This window comes from Apostichopus japonicus, chromosome 4 (genome assembly GCF_037975245.1).
Source record: "Apostichopus japonicus isolate 1M-3 chromosome 4, ASM3797524v1, whole genome shotgun sequence".
NCBI lineage: Eukaryota > Metazoa > Echinodermata > Holothuroidea > Aspidochirotida > Stichopodidae > Apostichopus > Apostichopus japonicus.
The window spans coordinates 506,377-523,691 of record NC_092564.1 but is presented as its reverse complement, the minus strand read 5'-3'; the positions used below and the strand labels follow the sequence as shown (position 1 = coordinate 523,691).

At 34.8% G+C, this 17,315-nt stretch overlaps 1 protein-coding gene across 1 annotated transcript in view; it reads right to left on the bottom strand.

The window, feature by feature from the left end:
* Positions 1-853: 853 nt before the first annotated feature.
* LOC139966044 (macrophage mannose receptor 1-like) overlaps positions 854-17,315 on the bottom strand; it is a 130,239-nt gene continuing 113,777 nt past the window's right edge. Inside the window, exon 45 of the mRNA XM_071968678.1 lies at positions 854-1,851. Within this exon, the coding sequence (XP_071824779.1) occupies positions 1,625-1,851 (227 nt within the window). The 3' untranslated portion in view covers positions 854-1,624. The remainder of the gene's footprint in view (positions 1,852-17,315) is intronic.

Sequence of the window (17,315 nt, the reverse complement as noted above, 5' to 3'; positions counted from 1 at the left end):
TTCTATTTAAGATAAGGTGTGCATTTATATCAGTCCAAAAAAAAAATCCTTGAATTTTATCTAAGTGAACTCTGATCGATTAAATAAGCTTACCTGACCACATTACGCAAACCGTGACTTGACAGTAATGTGAGATGTAAATGAGGAGCTCGGACGTAGTGCAGGTCCCAATGGCTAAAGTTCCTCTTTTATATCAGCTAACAAACGCATAGTGAGATGTAAATGAGGAGCTCGGACGTAGTGCAGGTCTCAATGGCAAAAGTTCCTCTTTTATATCAGCTAACAAACGCATAGCTTAAAACAAAGAAGGAAATAAACAACTGAATATTGCCAGGGGATCCAAAATTTTAAAAAGAGGAGCTCGAACATGTGTTCATTAAAGCCAACCCCACATGTGCAGTTGTAGTCTAAGGGGAAGGTGGACGTATTTTGTTTCTGCCCATGATGAAATTAATGCCAGTCTGATCGCATTGACATGAGTGCATTGCTCTAATATCACACTGCAAAAGCATTATTTTACACACAGGAGTTGCTTTCTGTGAGACATTTTCTTCTAACATATTGAGGTGTAATAGCTTTAGTATGAACTTAAAACTCATTAAACATTGTGTGGAAGTTGGCAATGGGTCGTTTGCAGTTTACATTCCAAACCATGTTTTCAATTACTTATGTCTGTCCCACACTGCTTCATAGCTTCTCACTAATAGTTTTATTCTGTAAACCCAGTCTTACACGATATTTTCCAATCAGAAATTCAGTAAAATTGGTATTTTCTTTGCTAATAAGTAATAACCATGTAATACTAACAAGAAACACAAATGAGAACAAACATGAATAACAAACACTGAATAAATAAATTTGTCAACATATATTTCACCCACTTTTCCATAGCAGTTTAAATTCTTAAGTAATAAATCAGTTACAACTTTCATGTAACACCTCTCAACAAAAAATTGTACCAATTAAATTATCTTTTAACATTCTAGGAATCCAACATACTATTATGTTACTTCCTGCAAAAAAACAACTCAAAACTTGTTTACATGTTAGCAGGCATAATGCAAAAGACCTATTAATAGTGACAAGAGAGAATTTGTACAAGTCAATTTAAAAATGTATTTATGGAAGGTTAAAAAAAAACTGATGTAGTAACAAGATCGCCAAAACAAAATTGTAGGTTGCTCTTCTTTCTGTTGATGTAAAATTGGTTAAGTACTACATAATCTACTGAAACTCATATACACAACTCTGCTCATGTTGTGTAGAACCTTTTTATTAAATGAAGTTAGACAAACTGATTATTTCTGATTGATTCTAAGTATGATTAATATTTTTCTTTTGTATTATTTCCTGTTTGGTCAGTCATAAAACCTTCCAGTCAGTATCTTGTGTAGTTAGTTTTGTTTTGCAGAGAATATCATTTTCGCAATGCTGAGACTTTTTTTTATCTCTCCTCAATCAAACATACAGTTTTCATCAGAAAATTAAAACAAATCGAAAACAAAATACAAAAGTTTAAACCTTACAGCAGTTAAAGCAGAAAATGAATTTAGACTGATTGCTTGTATCCAGATGAGATTTGTAGATTAATATAACCAGCAAAAACAGATGTAAATAAAATAGTTTATGCGTCCATAGAGGTTGGATCTGTGCTTCCAATTTGCACAGTCATATCTTTGTCACCTGACTTGTAGAGGGCGTTGTCAAAGCCAATGCTAGGTGGCAGACCAGGGTCTTTGGGGACTGCTGGGGATTTATCTTGATTCATGAAAAAGAAAATTACCACCAATGCTAAACAGATTGCTGCAACTACTGCAAGTACAATACCAACAATTCCTCCAGTGCTCAACCCTGTAAAAGATAAGAAACTTCACTGGTTAAGGAGGTTGCAATGGATTTATTCATTCAAACATGACTGGTCAAGGAGGTTTATAATGCATTTATTAATTCAAACATGACTGGTTAAGGAGGTTTATAATGCATATATTCATTAAAACATGACTGGTCAAGGAGGTTATAATGCATTTATTCATTCAAACATGACTGGTTATGGAGGTTATAAAGCATTAATTCATTCAAATAGGACCGGTTAGCGAGGTTGTAATTCAAACATGACTGGTCAAAGAGGTTTATAATGCATTTATTCACTAAACATGACTGGTCAAGGGGGTTTATAATGCATTTATTCATTCAAACATGACTGGTTATGGAGGTTATAATGCATGTATTAATTCAAACATGACTGGTTAAGGAGGTTATAAATTCCTTTTTTTCCTTGAAACATGACTGGTTAAGGAAGTTATAATGTATTTATTAATTCAAACCTGACTGGTTTAAGAGGTTATTAATTCCTTTTTTTCCTTGAAACATGACTGGTTAAGGAAGTTATAATGTATTCATTCATTCAAACATGACTGGTTATGGAGGTTATAATGCATTTATTTATTCAAACCCTGACTGGTTAAGGGAGTTATAGTGAATTTATTTACTAAAACCCTGACTGGTTAAGGAGGTTTATAATGTATTCATTCATTCAAACATGACTGGTTATGGAGGTTATAATGTATTCATTCATTCAAACATGACTGGTTATGGAGGTTATAATGCATTTATTTATTCAAACCCTGACTGGTTAAGGGAGTTATAGTGAATTTATTTACTAAAACCCTGACTGGTTAAGGAGGTTTATAATGCATTTATTCATTAAAACATGACTGGTTATGGAGGTTATAATGCATGTATTAATTCAAACATGACTGGTTATAAGGAGGTTATAAATTCCTTTTTTTCCTTGAAACATGACTGGTTAAGGAAGTTATAATGTATTTATTAATTCAAACCTGACTGGTTTAAGAGGTTATTAATTCCTTTTTTTCCTTGAAACATGACTGGTTAAGGAAGTTATAATGTATTCATTCATTCAAACATGACTGGTTAAGGAGGTTAAAAATTCCTTTTTTTCCTTGAAACATGACTGGTTAAGGAAGTTATAATGTATTTATTAATTCAAACATGACTGGTTAAAGAGGTTATAAATTCCTTTTTTTCCTTGAAACATGACTGGTTAAGGAAGTTATAATGTATTTATTAATTCAAACATGACTGGTTAAAGAGGTTATAAATTCCTTTTTTTTCCTTGAAACATGACTGGTTAAGGACGTTATAATGTATTCATTACTTCAAACATGACTGGTTAAGGAGGTTATCATGTATTCATAAATTCAAACATGACTGGTTAAGGAGGTTAAAAATTCCTTTTTTCATTGAAACATGACTGGTCAAGGAAGTTATAATGTATTTATTAATTGAAACATGACTGGTTAGGGAGGTTTATAATGTATTTTTTAATTCAAATATGACTGGTTAAGGGAGTTATAGTGCATATATTTATTAAAACCCTGACTGGTTAAGGGAGTTATAATGCATTTATTCATTCAAACATGATTGGTTTGGAGGTTATAATTCCTTTTCTTTCTTCAAACATGACTGGATAAGGAGGTTTATAATGCATTTGTTCATTCAAACCCTATCTGGCTCAGGAGGTTATGATACATTTATTCATTCAAACATGACTGGTTATGGAGGTAACAATGCATTTATTCATCAAACATGACTGGTTATGGAGGTAACAATGCATTTATTCATTCAAACAGGACTGTTTGAGGAGGTTAAAATGCATTTATTCATTCAAACATGACTGGTGAAGGAAGTTATAATACATTTATTCACTAAACATGACTGGTTAAGGATGTTGCAATGCATTTATTCATTCAATTTTCATGACTTAATAATGATGAATGCTTTTGTTGACCGTAGCACTATTCAACCACATATCTTGGTTGATAAACTTTTAATAATGGATGTTCCCGTTGGCACTCTCAATGGATTATGAATTATTTAAAAAAAATGAGAACTCTGTAAACATTAGTCCCTCCTGTTGTTCTGATGTTATTTGTATTAATATGGGAGTATCCCAGTGAACTGTTTTGGCACCTTTTCTATTCACTTTGTATAGGATTGTTGGAGCCCTTTCTATTCACTTTGTATAGGATTGTTGGAGCCCTTTCTACTCACTTGTAGAGGATTGTTGGAGCCCTTTATATTCACTTTGTATAGGATTGTTGGAGCCTTTCTACTCATTTGTATAGGATCATTGGAGCCCTTTTTATTCACTATTTATAGGATCGTTAGAGCCCTTTTTATTCACTTTGTATAGGATTGTTGGAGCCCTTTCTATTCACTTGGCATAGGAGCGTTGGAACCCTTTTCTATTCACTTTGTATAGGATCATTGGAGCCCTTTCTATTCACTTTAAATAGGATCGTTAGAGCCCTTTTTATTCACTTTGTATAGGATTGTTGGAGCCCTTTCTATTCACTTGGCATAGGAGCGTTGAAGCACTTTCAATTCACTTTTTATAGGATCATTGGAGCCCTTTCTATTTGCTTTTTATAGGATTAATGGAGCCCTTTCTATACACTTTGTATAGGATCATTGAAGCCCTTTCTATTCACTTTTTATTGGATCGTTGGAGCCCTTTCTATACACTTTAAATAGGATCGTTGGAGCCCTTTCTATTCACTTTGTATAGAATAATTGGAGCCCTTTCTATTCACATTTTATAGGATTGTTGGAGCCCTTTCTATTTGCTTTTTATAGGATTGTTGGAGCCCTTTCTATACACTTTGTATAGGATCATTGGAACCCTTTCTATTCACTTTTTATTGGATCGTTGGAGCCCTTTCTATTCACTTTTTATTGGATCCTTGGAGCCCTTTCTATTCACTTTTTATACGATCATTGGAGTCCTTTCTATTCACTTTGAATAGGATTGTTTAAGCCCTTTCTTTACACTTTTTATAGGATTGTTGGAGTGCTTTCTATTCACTTTTTATAGGATTGTTTGAGCCCTTCCAAATCACTTTGTATAAGATTGAGCCCTTTCTATACACTTTGTATAGGATCATTGAAGCCCTTTCTATTCACTTTCAATTGGATTGTTGAAGCCCTTTCTATTCACTTTTAATAGGATTGTTGAGCCCTTTTTATTCACTTTGTAAAGGATCATTGGAGCCCTTTCTATTCACTTTTTATAGGATTGTTTGAGCCATTTCTATTCACTTTGTATATGATTGTTGGAGCCCTTTCTATTCACTTTGTATAGGATTGTTTTAGCCCTTTCTATTCATTTTGTATAGGATCATTGGAGCCCTTTCTATTCACTTTTTATTGGATCGTTGGAGCCCTTTCTATTCACTTTGTATAGGATTATTGAAGGTCTTTCTATTCACCTTGTATAGGATTGTTGAAGCCCTTTCTATTCACTTTTAATAGGATCGTTTGAGCCCTTTCTATTCACTTTTTATAGGATTGTTTGAGCCCTTTCTATTAAGCCCTTTCTATTCACTTTGTTTAGGATCATTGGGGCCCTTTCTGAAAATTTTTTATAAGATCGTTGGAGCCCTTTCTATTCACTTTTTATATGATCGTTGGAGCCCTTTCTAAACACTTTGTATAGGATTGTTTAAGACCTTTCTATACACTTTGTATAGGATCATTGGAGCTGTTTCTATTCACTTTGCATAGGATCCTTGGAGCCCTTTCTATTCACTTTTTATAGGATCATTGGAACCCTTTCTCTTCACTTTGTATAGGATCATTGGAGTCCTTTCTATTCACTTTGTATAGGATTGTTTGAGCTGTTTCTATTTAGCCCTTTCTATTCACTTTGTTTAGGATCATTGGAGCCCTTTCTTAAAATTTTGATAAGATCGTTGGAGCCCTTTTTATTCACTTTGCATAGGATCCTTGGAGCCCTTTCTATTCACTTTTAATAGGATCATTGGAACCCTTTCTCTTCACATTGTTGGAGCCCTTTCTATTTGCTTTTTATAGGATTGTTTGAGCCCTTTCTATACACATTGTATAGGATCATTGAAGCCCATTCTATTCTCTTTTTATTGGATTGTTAGAGCCTTTTCTAATCACTTTGTATAGGATTGTTTGAGCCCATTCTATTCACTTTGTTTAATATCGTTGGAGCCATTTCTATTCACTTTTTATAGGATCATTGGAGCCCTTTCTCTTCACTTTGTATAGGATCATTGGAATCCTTTCTATTCACTTTGTATAGGATTGTTTGAGCCCTTTCTTTTCACTTTTGATAGGATTGTTGTAGTGCTTTCTATTCACTTTTTATAGGATTGTTTGAGCCCTTTCTATTCACTTTGTTGAGTATCATTGGAGCCCTTTATATACACTTTTTATAAGATCGTTGGAGCCCTTTCTATTCACTTTTTATATGATCGTTGGAGCCCTTTCTATTCACTTTTAATAGGATCGTTGGAGCCCTTTCTATTCACTTTGTATAGGATTGTTTGAGCCCTTTCTATTCACTTTGTTTAGGATCGTTGGAGCCATTTCTATTCACTTTTTATAAAATCGTTGGAGTCCTTTCTATTCACTTTGTATAGGATTATTGAAGGTCTTTCTATTCACTTTGCAAAGGATCATTGGAGTCCTTTCTGTTAACTTTGTGTAGGATCGTTTGAGCCCTTTCTATTCACTTTGTTTAGGATCATTGGAGCCCTTTCTATTCACTTTTTCAATGATCGTTGGAGCCCTTTCTATTCACTTTTTATATTATCGTTGGAGCCCATTCTATTCACTTTTTATATGATTGTTGGAGCCCTTTCTATTCACTTTGTATAGGATTATTGAAGGTCTTTCTATTCACTTTGCAAAGGATCATTGGAGTCCTTTCTATTCACTTTGTATAGGATCGTTTGAGCCCTTTCTATTCACCTTGTATAGGATTGTTGAAGCCCTTTCTATTCACTTTTAATAGGATCGTTTGAGCCCTTTCTATTCACTTTGTATAGGATTGTTTGAGCCCTTTCTATTAAGCACTTTCTATTCACTTTGTATAGGATTGTTTAAGACCTTTCTATACACTTGGTATAGGATCATTGGAGCCCTTTCTATTCACTTTTTATTGGATCGTTGGAGCACTTTCTATTCACTTTTAATAGGATTGTTTGAGCCGTTTCTATTCACTTTGTTTAGGATCATTGGAGCCCTTTCTTAAAATTTTGATAAGATCGTTGGAGCCCTTTTTATTCACTTTTTATTGGATCGTTGGAGCCCTTTCTAAACACTTTGTATAGGATTGTTTAAGACCTTTCTATACACTTTGTATAGGATCATTGGAGCCCTTTCTATTCACTTTTTATTGGATTGTTATAGCACTTTCTATTCACTTTTAATAGGATTGTTGGAGCCGTTTCTATTCACTTTGCATAGGATCCTTGGAGTCGTTTCTATTCACTTTTTATAGGATCATTGGAGCCCTTTCTCTTCACTTTGTATAGGATCATTGGAATCCTTTCTAAACACTTTGTATAGGATTGTTTGAGCCCTTTCTTTTCACTTTTGATAGGACTGTTGGAGTGCTTTCTATTCACTTTTTATAGGATTGTTTGAGCCCTTTCTATTCACTTTGTTGAGTATCATTGGAGCCCTTTATATACACTTTTTATAAGATCGTTGGAGCCCTTTCTATTCACTTTTTATATGATCGTTGGAGCCCTTTCTCTTCACTTTGTATAGGATCATTGGAATCCTTTCTATTCACTTTGTATAGGATTGTTTGAGCCCTTTCTTTTCACTTTTGATAGGATTGTTGGAGTGCTTTCTATTCACTTTTTATAGGATTGTTTGAGCCCTTTCTATTCACTTTGTTGAGTATCATTGGAGCCCTTTATATACACTTTTTATAAGATCGTTGGAGCCCTTTCTATTCACTTTTTATATGATCGTTGGAGCCCTTTCTGAACACTTTGTATAGGATTGTTTAAGACCTTTCTATACACTTTGTATAGGATCATTGGAGCCCTTTCTATTTGCTTTTGAAAGGATCGTTAGAGCCCTTTTTATTCACTTTGTATAGGATTGTTGGAGCCCTTTCTATGCACTTGGCATAGGAGCGTTGGAGCCCTTTCTATTCACTTTGTATAGGATCATTGGAGCCCTTTCTATTCACTTTTAATAGGATTGTTAGAGCCCTTTTTATTCACTTTGTATAGTATTGTTGGAGCCCTTTCTATTCACTTTTTATAGGATCATTGGAGCCCTTTCTATTTGCTTTTTATAGGATTGTTGGAGCCCTTTCTATACACTTTGTATAGGTGCACTGAAGCCCTTTCTATTCACTTTTTATTGGATCGTTGGAGCCCTTTCTATACCTTTTAAATAGGATCGTTGGAGCCTTTTCTTTTCACTTTGTATAGGATTGTTTGAGCCCATTCTATTCACTTTGTTTAATATCATTGGAGCCCTCTCTATACACTTTTCATAAGAGATTGGAGCCCTTTCTATTCACTTTTTATATGATCGTTGGAGCCCTTTCTATTCACTTTGTATAGAATCATTGGAGCCCTTTCTATTCGCTTTTTATAGGATTGTTGGAGCCCTTTCTATTTGCTTTTTATAGGATTGTTGGAGCCCTTTCTATACACATTGTATAGGATCATTGAAGCCCATTCTATTCTCTTTTTATTGGATTGTTAGAGCCTTTTCTAATCACTTTGTATAGGATTGTTTGAGCCCATTCTATTCACTTTGTTTAATATCGTTGGAGCCATTTTTATTCACTTTTTATAGGATCATTGGAGCCCTTTCTCTTCACTTTGTATAGGATCATTGGAGTCCTTTCTATTCACTTTGAATAGGATTGTTTGAGCCCTTTCTATTCACTTTTTATTGGATCGTTGGAGCACTTTCTATTCACTTTTAATAGGATTGTTGGAGCCGTTTCTATTCACTTTGCATAGGATCCTTGGAGCCCTTTCTATTCACTTTTAATAGGATCATTGGAACCCTTTCTCTTCACATTGATAGGATCATTGGAGTCCTTTCTATTCACTTTGTATAGGATTGTTTGAGCCCTTTCTTTTCACTTTTGATAGGATTGTTGGAGTGCTTTCTATTCACTTTTGATAGGATTGTTTGAGCCCTTTCTATTCACTTTGTTTAGGATCATTGGAGCCCTTTATATACACTTTTTATAAGATCGTTGGAGCCCTTTCTATTCACTTTTTATATGATCGTTGGAGCCCTTTCTAAACACTTTGTATAGGATTGTTTAAGACCTTTCTATACACTTTGTATAGGATCATTGGAGCCCTTTCTATTCACTTTTAATAGGATCGTTGGAGCCCTTTCTATTCACTTTTTATAGGATTGTTTGAGCCGTTTCTATTTAGCCCTTTCTATTCACTTTGTTTAGGATCATTGGAGCCCTTTCTAAAAAATTTGATAAGATCGTTGGAGCCCTTTCTATTCACTTTTTATAGGATCATTGGAGTCCTTTCTATTCACTTTGTATAGTATTGTTTGAGCCCTTTCTTTTTACTTTTTATAGGATTATTGGAGTGCTTTCTATTCACTTTTTATAGGATTGTTTGAGCCCTTCCAAATCACTTTGTATAAGATTGTTTGAGCCCTTTCTATACACTTTGTATAGGATCATTGAAGCCCTTTCTATTCACTTTCAATTGGATTTTGAAGCCCTTTCTATTCACTTTTAATAGGATCGTTTGAGCCCTTTCTATTCACTTTGTAAAGGATTGTTGGAGCCCTTTCTATTCACTTTTTATAGGATTGTTTGAGCCCTTTCTATTCACTTTGTATATGATTGTTGGAGCCCTTTCTATTCACTTTGTATAGGATTGTTTAAGCCCTTTCTATTCATTTTGTATAGGATCATTGGAGCCCTTTCTATACACTTTTTATTGTATCGTTGGAGCCCCTTCTATTCACTTTTCATAAGATCGTAGGAGCCCTTCCTATTCACTTTGTATAGGATTGTTGAAGCCATTTCTTTTCACTTTGCATAGGATCTTTGTATTAATATGGGAGTATCCCAGAGAACTGTTTTGGCACCTTTTCTATTCACTTTGTATAGGATTGTTGGAGCCCTTTCTATTCACTTTGTATAGGATTGTTGGAGCCCTTTCTACTCACTTGTAGAGGATTGTTGGAGCCCTTTATATTCACTTTGTATAGGATTGTTGGAGCCTTTCTACTCATTTGTATAGGATCATTGGAGCCCTTTTTATTCACTATTTATAGGATCGTTAGAGCCCTTTTTATTCACTTTGTATAGGATTGTTGGAGCCCTTTCTATTCACTTGGCATAGGAGCGTTGGAACCCTTTTCTATTCACTTTGTATAGGATCATTGGAGCCCTTTCTATTCACTTTAAATAGGATCGTTAGAGCCCTTTTTATTCACTTTGTATAGGATTGTTGGAGCCCTTTCTATTCACTTGGCATAGGAGCGTTGAAGCACTTTCAATTCACTTTTTATAGGATCATTGGAGCCCTTTCTATTTGCTTTTTATAGGATTAATGGAGCCCTTTCTATACACTTTGTATAGGATCATTGAAGCCCTTTCTATTCACTTTTTATTGGATCGTTGGAGCCCTTTCTATACACTTTAAATAGGATCGTTGGAGCCCTTTCTATTCACTTTGTATAGAATAATTGGAGCCCTTTCTATTCACATTTTATAGGATTGTTGGAGCCCTTTCTATTTGCTTTTTATAGGATTGTTGGAGCCCTTTCTATACACTTTGTATAGGATCATTGGAACCCTTTCTATTCACTTTTTATACGATCATTGGAGTCCTTTCTATTCACTTTGAATAGGATTGTTTAAGCCCTTTCTTTTCACTTTTTATAGGATTGTTGGAGTGCTTTCTATTCACTTTTTATAGGATTGTTTGAGCCCTTCCAAATCACTTTGTATAAGATTGAGCCCTTTCTATACACTTTGTATAGGATCATTGAAGCCCTTTCTATTCACTTTCAATTGGATTGTTGAAGCCCTTTCTATTCACTTTTAATAGGATTGTTGAGCCCTTTTTATTCACTTTGTAAAGGATCATTGGAGCCCTTTCTATTCACTTTTTATAGGATTGTTTGAGCCATTTCTATTCACTTTGTATATGATTGTTGGAGCCCTTTCTATTCACTTTGTATAGGATTGTTTTAGCCCTTTCTATTCATTTTGTATAGGATCATTGGAGCCCTTTCTATTCACTTTTTATTGGATCGTTGGAGCCCTTTCTATTCACTTTGTATAGGATTATTGAAGGTCTTTCTATTCACCTTGTATAGGATTGTTGAAGCCCTTTCTATTCACTTTTAATAGGATCGTTTGAGCCCTTTCTATTCACTTTTTATAGGATTGTTTGAGCCCTTTCTATTAAGCCCTTTCTATTCACTTTGTTTAGGATCATTGGGGCCCTTTCTGAAAATTTTTTATAAGATCGTTGGAGCCCTTTCTATTCACTTTTTATATGATCGTTGGAGCCCTTTCTAAACACTTTGTATAGGATTGTTTAAGACCTTTCTATACACTTTGTATAGGATCATTGGAGCTGTTTCTATTCACTTTGCATAGGATCCTTGGAGCCCTTTCTATTCACTTTTTATAGGATCATTGGAACCCTTTCTCTTCACTTTGTATAGGATCATTGGAGTCCTTTCTATTCACTTTGTATAGGATTGTTTGAGCTGTTTCTATTTAGCCCTTTCTATTCACTTTGTTTAGGATCATTGGAGCCCTTTCTTAAAATTTTGATAAGATCGTTGGAGCCCTTTTTATTCACTTTGCATAGGATCCTTGGAGCCCTTTCTATTCACTTTTAATAGGATCATTGGAACCCTTTCTCTTCACATTGTTGGAGCCCTTTCTATTTGCTTTTTATAGGATTGTTGGAGCCCTTTCTATACACATTGTATAGGATCATTGAAGCCCATTCTATTCTCTTTTTATTGGATTGTTAGAGAGTTTTCTAATCACTTTGTATAGGATTGTTTGAGCCCATTCTATTCACTTTGTTTAATATCGTTGGAGCCATTTCTATTCACTTTTTATAGGATCATTGGAGCCCTTTCTCTTCACTTTGTATAGGATCATTGGAATCCTTTCTATTCACTTTGTATAGGATTGTTTGAGCCCTTTCTTTTCACTTTTGATAGGATTGTTGTAGTGCTTTCTATTCACTTTTTATAGGATTGTTTGAGCCCTTTCTATTCACTTTGTTGAGTATCATTGGAGCCCTTTATATACACTTTTTATAAGATCGTTGGAGCCCTTTCTATTCACTTTTTATATGATCGTTGGAGCCCTTTCTATTCACTTTTAATAGGATCGTTGGAGCCCTTTCTATTCACTTTGTATAGGATTGTTTGAGCCCTTTCTATTCACTTTGTTTAGGATCGTTGGAGCCCTTTCTATTCACTTTTTATAAAATCGTTGGAGTCCTTTCTATTCACTTTGTATAGGATTATTGAAGGTCTTTCTATTCACTTTGCAAAGGATCATTGGAGTCCTTTCTGTTAACTTTGTGTAGGATCGTTTGAGCCCTTTCTATTCACTTTGTTTAGGATCATTGGAGCCCTTTCTATTCACTTTTTCAATGATCGTTGGAGCCCTTTCTATTCACTTTTTATATTATCGTTGGAGCCCATTCTATTCACTTTTTATATGATTGTTGGAGCCCTTTCTATTCACTTTGTATAGGATTATTGAAGGTCTTTCTATTCACTTTGCAAAGGATCATTGGAGTCCTTTCTATTCACTTTGTATAGGATCGTTTGAGCCCTTTCTATTCACCTTGTATAGGATTGTTGAAGCCCTTTCTATTCACTTTTAATAGGATCGTTTGAGCCCTTTCTATTCACTTTGTATAGGATTGTTTGAGCAATTTCTATTAAGCCCTTTCTATTCACTTTGTATAGGATTGTTTAAGACCTTTCTATACACTTGGTATAGGATCATTGGAGCCCTTTCTATTCACTTTGCATAGGATCCTTGGAGCCCTTTCTATTCACTTTTAATAGGATCATTGGAACCCTTTCTCTTCACATTGATAGGATCATTGGAGTCCTTTCTATTCACTTTGTATAGGATTGTTTGAGCCCTTTCTTTTCACTTTTGATAGGATTGTTGGAGTGCTTCTATTCACTTTTTATAGGATTGTTTGAGCCCTTTCTATTCACTTTGTTTAGGATCATTGGAGCCCTTTATATACACTTTTTATAAGATCGTTGGAGCCCTTTCTATTCACTTTTTATATGATCGTTGGAGCCCTTTCTAAACACTTTGTATAGGATTGTTTAAGACCTTTCTATACACTTGGTATAGGATCATTGGAGCCCTTTCTATTCACTTTTTATTGGATCGTTGGAGCACTTTCTATTCACTTTTAATAGGATTGTTGGAGCCGTTTCTATTCACTTTGTTTAGGATCATTGGAGCCCTTTCTTAAAATTTTGATAAGATCGTTGGAGCCCTTTTTATTCACTTTTTATTGGATCGTTGGAGCCCTTTCTAAACACTTTGTATAGGATTGTTTAAGACCTTTCTATACACTTTGTATAGGATCATTGGAGCCCTTTCTATTCACTTTTTATTGGATTGTTATAGCACTTTCTATTCACTTTTAATAGGATTGTTGGAGCCGTTTCTATTCACTTTGCATAGGATCCTTGGAGCCGTTTCTATTCACTTTTTATAGGATCATTGGAGCCCTTTCTCTTCACTTTGTATAGGATCATTGGAATCCTTTCTATTCACTTTGTATAGGATTGTTTGAGCCCTTTCTTTTCACTTTTGATAGGATTGTTGGAGTGCTTTCTATTCACTTTTTATAGGATTGTTTGAGCCCTTTCTATTCACTTTGTTGAGTATCATTGGAGCCCTTTATATACACTTTTTATAAGATCGTTGGAGCCCTTTCTATTCACTTTTTATATGATCGTTGGAGCCCTTTCTGAACACTTTGTATAGGATTGTTTAAGACCTTTCTATACACTTTGTATAGGATCATTGGAGCTGTTTCTATTCACTTTGCATAGGATCCTTGGAGCCCTTTCTATTCACTTTTTATAGGATCATTGGAACCCTTTCTCTTCACTTTGTATAGGATCATTGGAGTCCTTTCTATTCACTTTGTATAGGATTGTTTGAGCTGTTTCTATTTAGCCCTTTCTATTCACTTTGTTTAGGATCATTGGAGAACTTTCTTAAAATTTTGATAAGATCGTTGGAGCCCTTTTTATTCACTTTGCATAGGATCCTTGGAGCCCTTTCTATTCACTTTTAATAGGATCATTGGAACCCTTTCTCTTCACATTGTTGGAGCCCTTTCTATTTGCTTTTTATAGGATTGTTGGAGCCCTTTCTATACACATTGTACAGGATCATTGAAGCCCATTCTATTCTCTTTTTATTGGATTGTTAGAGAGTTTTCTAATCACTTTGTATAGGATTGTTTGAGCCCATTCTATTCACTTTGTTTAATATCGTTGGAGCCATTTCTATTCACTTTTTATAGGATCATTGGAGCCCTTTCTCTTCACTTTGTATAGGATCATTGGAATCCTTTCTATTCACTTTGTATAGGATTGTTTGAGCCCTTTCTTTTCACTTTTGATAGGATTGTTGTAGTGCTTTCTATTCACTTTTTATAGGATTGTTTGAGCCCTTTCTATTCACTTTGTTGAGTATCATTGGAGCCCTTTATATACACTTTTTATAAGATCGTTGGAGCCCTTTCTATTCACTTTTTATATGATCGTTGGAGCCCTTTCTATTCACTTTTAATAGGATCGTTGGAGCCCTTTCTATTCACTTTGTATAGGATTGTTTGAGCCCTTTCTATTCACTTTGTTTAGGATCGTTGGAGCCCTTTCTATTCACTTTTTATAAAATCGTTGGAGTCCTTTCTATTCACTTTGTATAGGATTATTGAAGGTCTTTCTATTCACTTTGCAAAGGATCATTGGAGTCCTTTCTGTTAACTTTGTGTAGGATCGTTTGAGCCCTTTCTATTCACTTTGTTTAGGATCATTGGAGCCCTTTCTATTCACTTTTTCAATGATCGTTGGAGCCCTTTCTATTCACTTTTTATATTATCGTTGGAGCCCATTCTATTCACTTTTTATATGATTGTTGGAGCCCTTTCTATTCACTTTGTATAGGATTATTGAAGGTCTTTCTATTCACTTTGCAAAGGATCATTGGAGTCCTTTCTATTCACTTTGTATAGGATCGTTTGAGCCCTTTCTATTCACCTTGTATAGGATTGTTGAAGCCCTTTCTATTCACTTTTAATAGGATCGTTTGAGCCCTTTCTATTCACTTTGTATAGGATTGTTTGAGCCCTTTCTATTAAGCCCTTTCTATTCACTTTGTATAGGATTGTTTAAGACCTTTCTATACACTTGGTATAGGATCATTGGAGCCCTTTCTATTCACTTTGCATAGGATCCTTGGAGCCCTTTCTATTCACTTTTAATAGGATCATTGGAACCCTTTCTCTTCACATTGATAGGATCATTGGAGTCCTTTCTATTCACTTTGTATAGGATTGTTTGAGCCCTTTCTTTTCACTTTTGATAGGATTGTTGGAGTGCTTCTATTCACTTTTTATAGGATTGTTTGAGCCCTTTCTATTCACTTTGTTTAGGATCATTGGAGCCCTTTATATACACTTTTTATAAGATCGTTGGAGCCCTTTCTATTCACTTTTTATATGATCGTTGGAGCCCTTTCTAAACACTTTGTATAGGATTGTTTAAGACCTTTCTATACACTTGGTATAGGATCATTGGAGCCCTTTCTATTCACTTTTTATTGGATCGTTGGAGCACTTTCTATTCACTTTTAATAGGATTGTTGGAGCCGTTTCTATTCACTTTGTTTAGGATCATTGGAGCCCTTTCTTAAAATTTTGATAAGATCGTTGGAGCCCTTTTTATTCACTTTTTATTGGATCGTTGGAGCCCTTTCTAAACACTTTGTATAGGATTGTTTAAGACCTTTCTATACACTTTGTATAGGATCATTGGAGCCCTTTCTATTCACTTTTTATTGGATTGTTATAGCACTTTCTATTCACTTTTAATAGGATTGTTGGAGCCGTTTCTATTCACTTTGCATAGGATCCTTGGAGCCGTTTCTATTCACTTTTTATAGGATCATTGGAGCCCTTTCTCTTCACTTTGTATAGGATCATTGGAATCCTTTCTATTCACTTTGTATAGGATTGTTTGAGCCCTTTCTTTTCACTTTTGATAGGATTGTTGGAGTGCTTTCTATTCACTTTTTATAGGATTGTTTGAGCCCTTTCTATTCACTTTGTTGAGTATCATTGGAGCCCTTTATATACACTTTTTATAAGATCGTTGGAGCCCTTTCTATTCACTTTTTATATGATCGTTGGAGCCCTTTCTGAACACTTTGTATAGGATTGTTTAAGACCTTTCTATACACTTTGTATAGGATCATTGGAGCCCTTTCTATTTGCTTTTGAAAGGATCGTTAGAGCCCTTTTTATTCACTTCGTATAGGATTGTTGGAGCCCTTTCTATTCACTTGGCATAGGAGCGTTGGAGCCCTTTCTATTCACTTTGTATAGGATCATTGGAGCCCTTTCTATTCACTTTTAATAGGATTGTTAGAGCCCTTTTTATTCACTTTGTATAGTATTGTTGGAGCCCTTTCTATTCACTTTTTATAGGATCATTGGAGCCCTTTCTATTTGCTTTTTATAGGATTGTTGGAGCCCTTTCTATACACTTTGTATAGGTGCACTGAAGCCCTTTCTATTCACTTTTTATTGGATCGTTGGAGCCCTTTCTATACCTTTTAAATAGGATCGTTGGAGCCTTTTCTTTTCACTTTGTATAGGATTGTTTGAGCCCATTCTATTCACTTTGTTTAATATCATTGGAGCCCTCTCTATACACTTTTCATAAGAGATTGGAGCCCTTTCTATTCACTTTTTATATGATCGTTGGAGCCCTTTCTATTCACTTTGTATAGAATCATTGGAGCCCTTTCTATTCGCTTTTTGTAGGATTGTTGGAGCCCTTTCTATTTGCTTTTTATAGGATTGTTGGAGCCCTTTCTATACACATTGTATAGGATCATTGAAGCCCATTCTATTCTCTTTTTATTGGATTGTTAGAGCCTTTTCTAATCACTTTGTATAGGATTGTTTGAGCCCATTCTATTCACTTTGTTTAATATCGTTGGAGCCATTTTTATTCACTTTTTATAGGATCATTGGAGCCCTTTCTCTTCACTTTGTATAGGATCATTGGAGTCCTTTCTATTCACTTTGAATAGGATTGTTTGAGCCCTTTCTATTCACTTTTTATTGGATCGTTGGAGCACTTTCTATTCACTTTTAATAGGATTGTTGGAGCCGTTTCTATTCACTTTGCATAGGATCCTT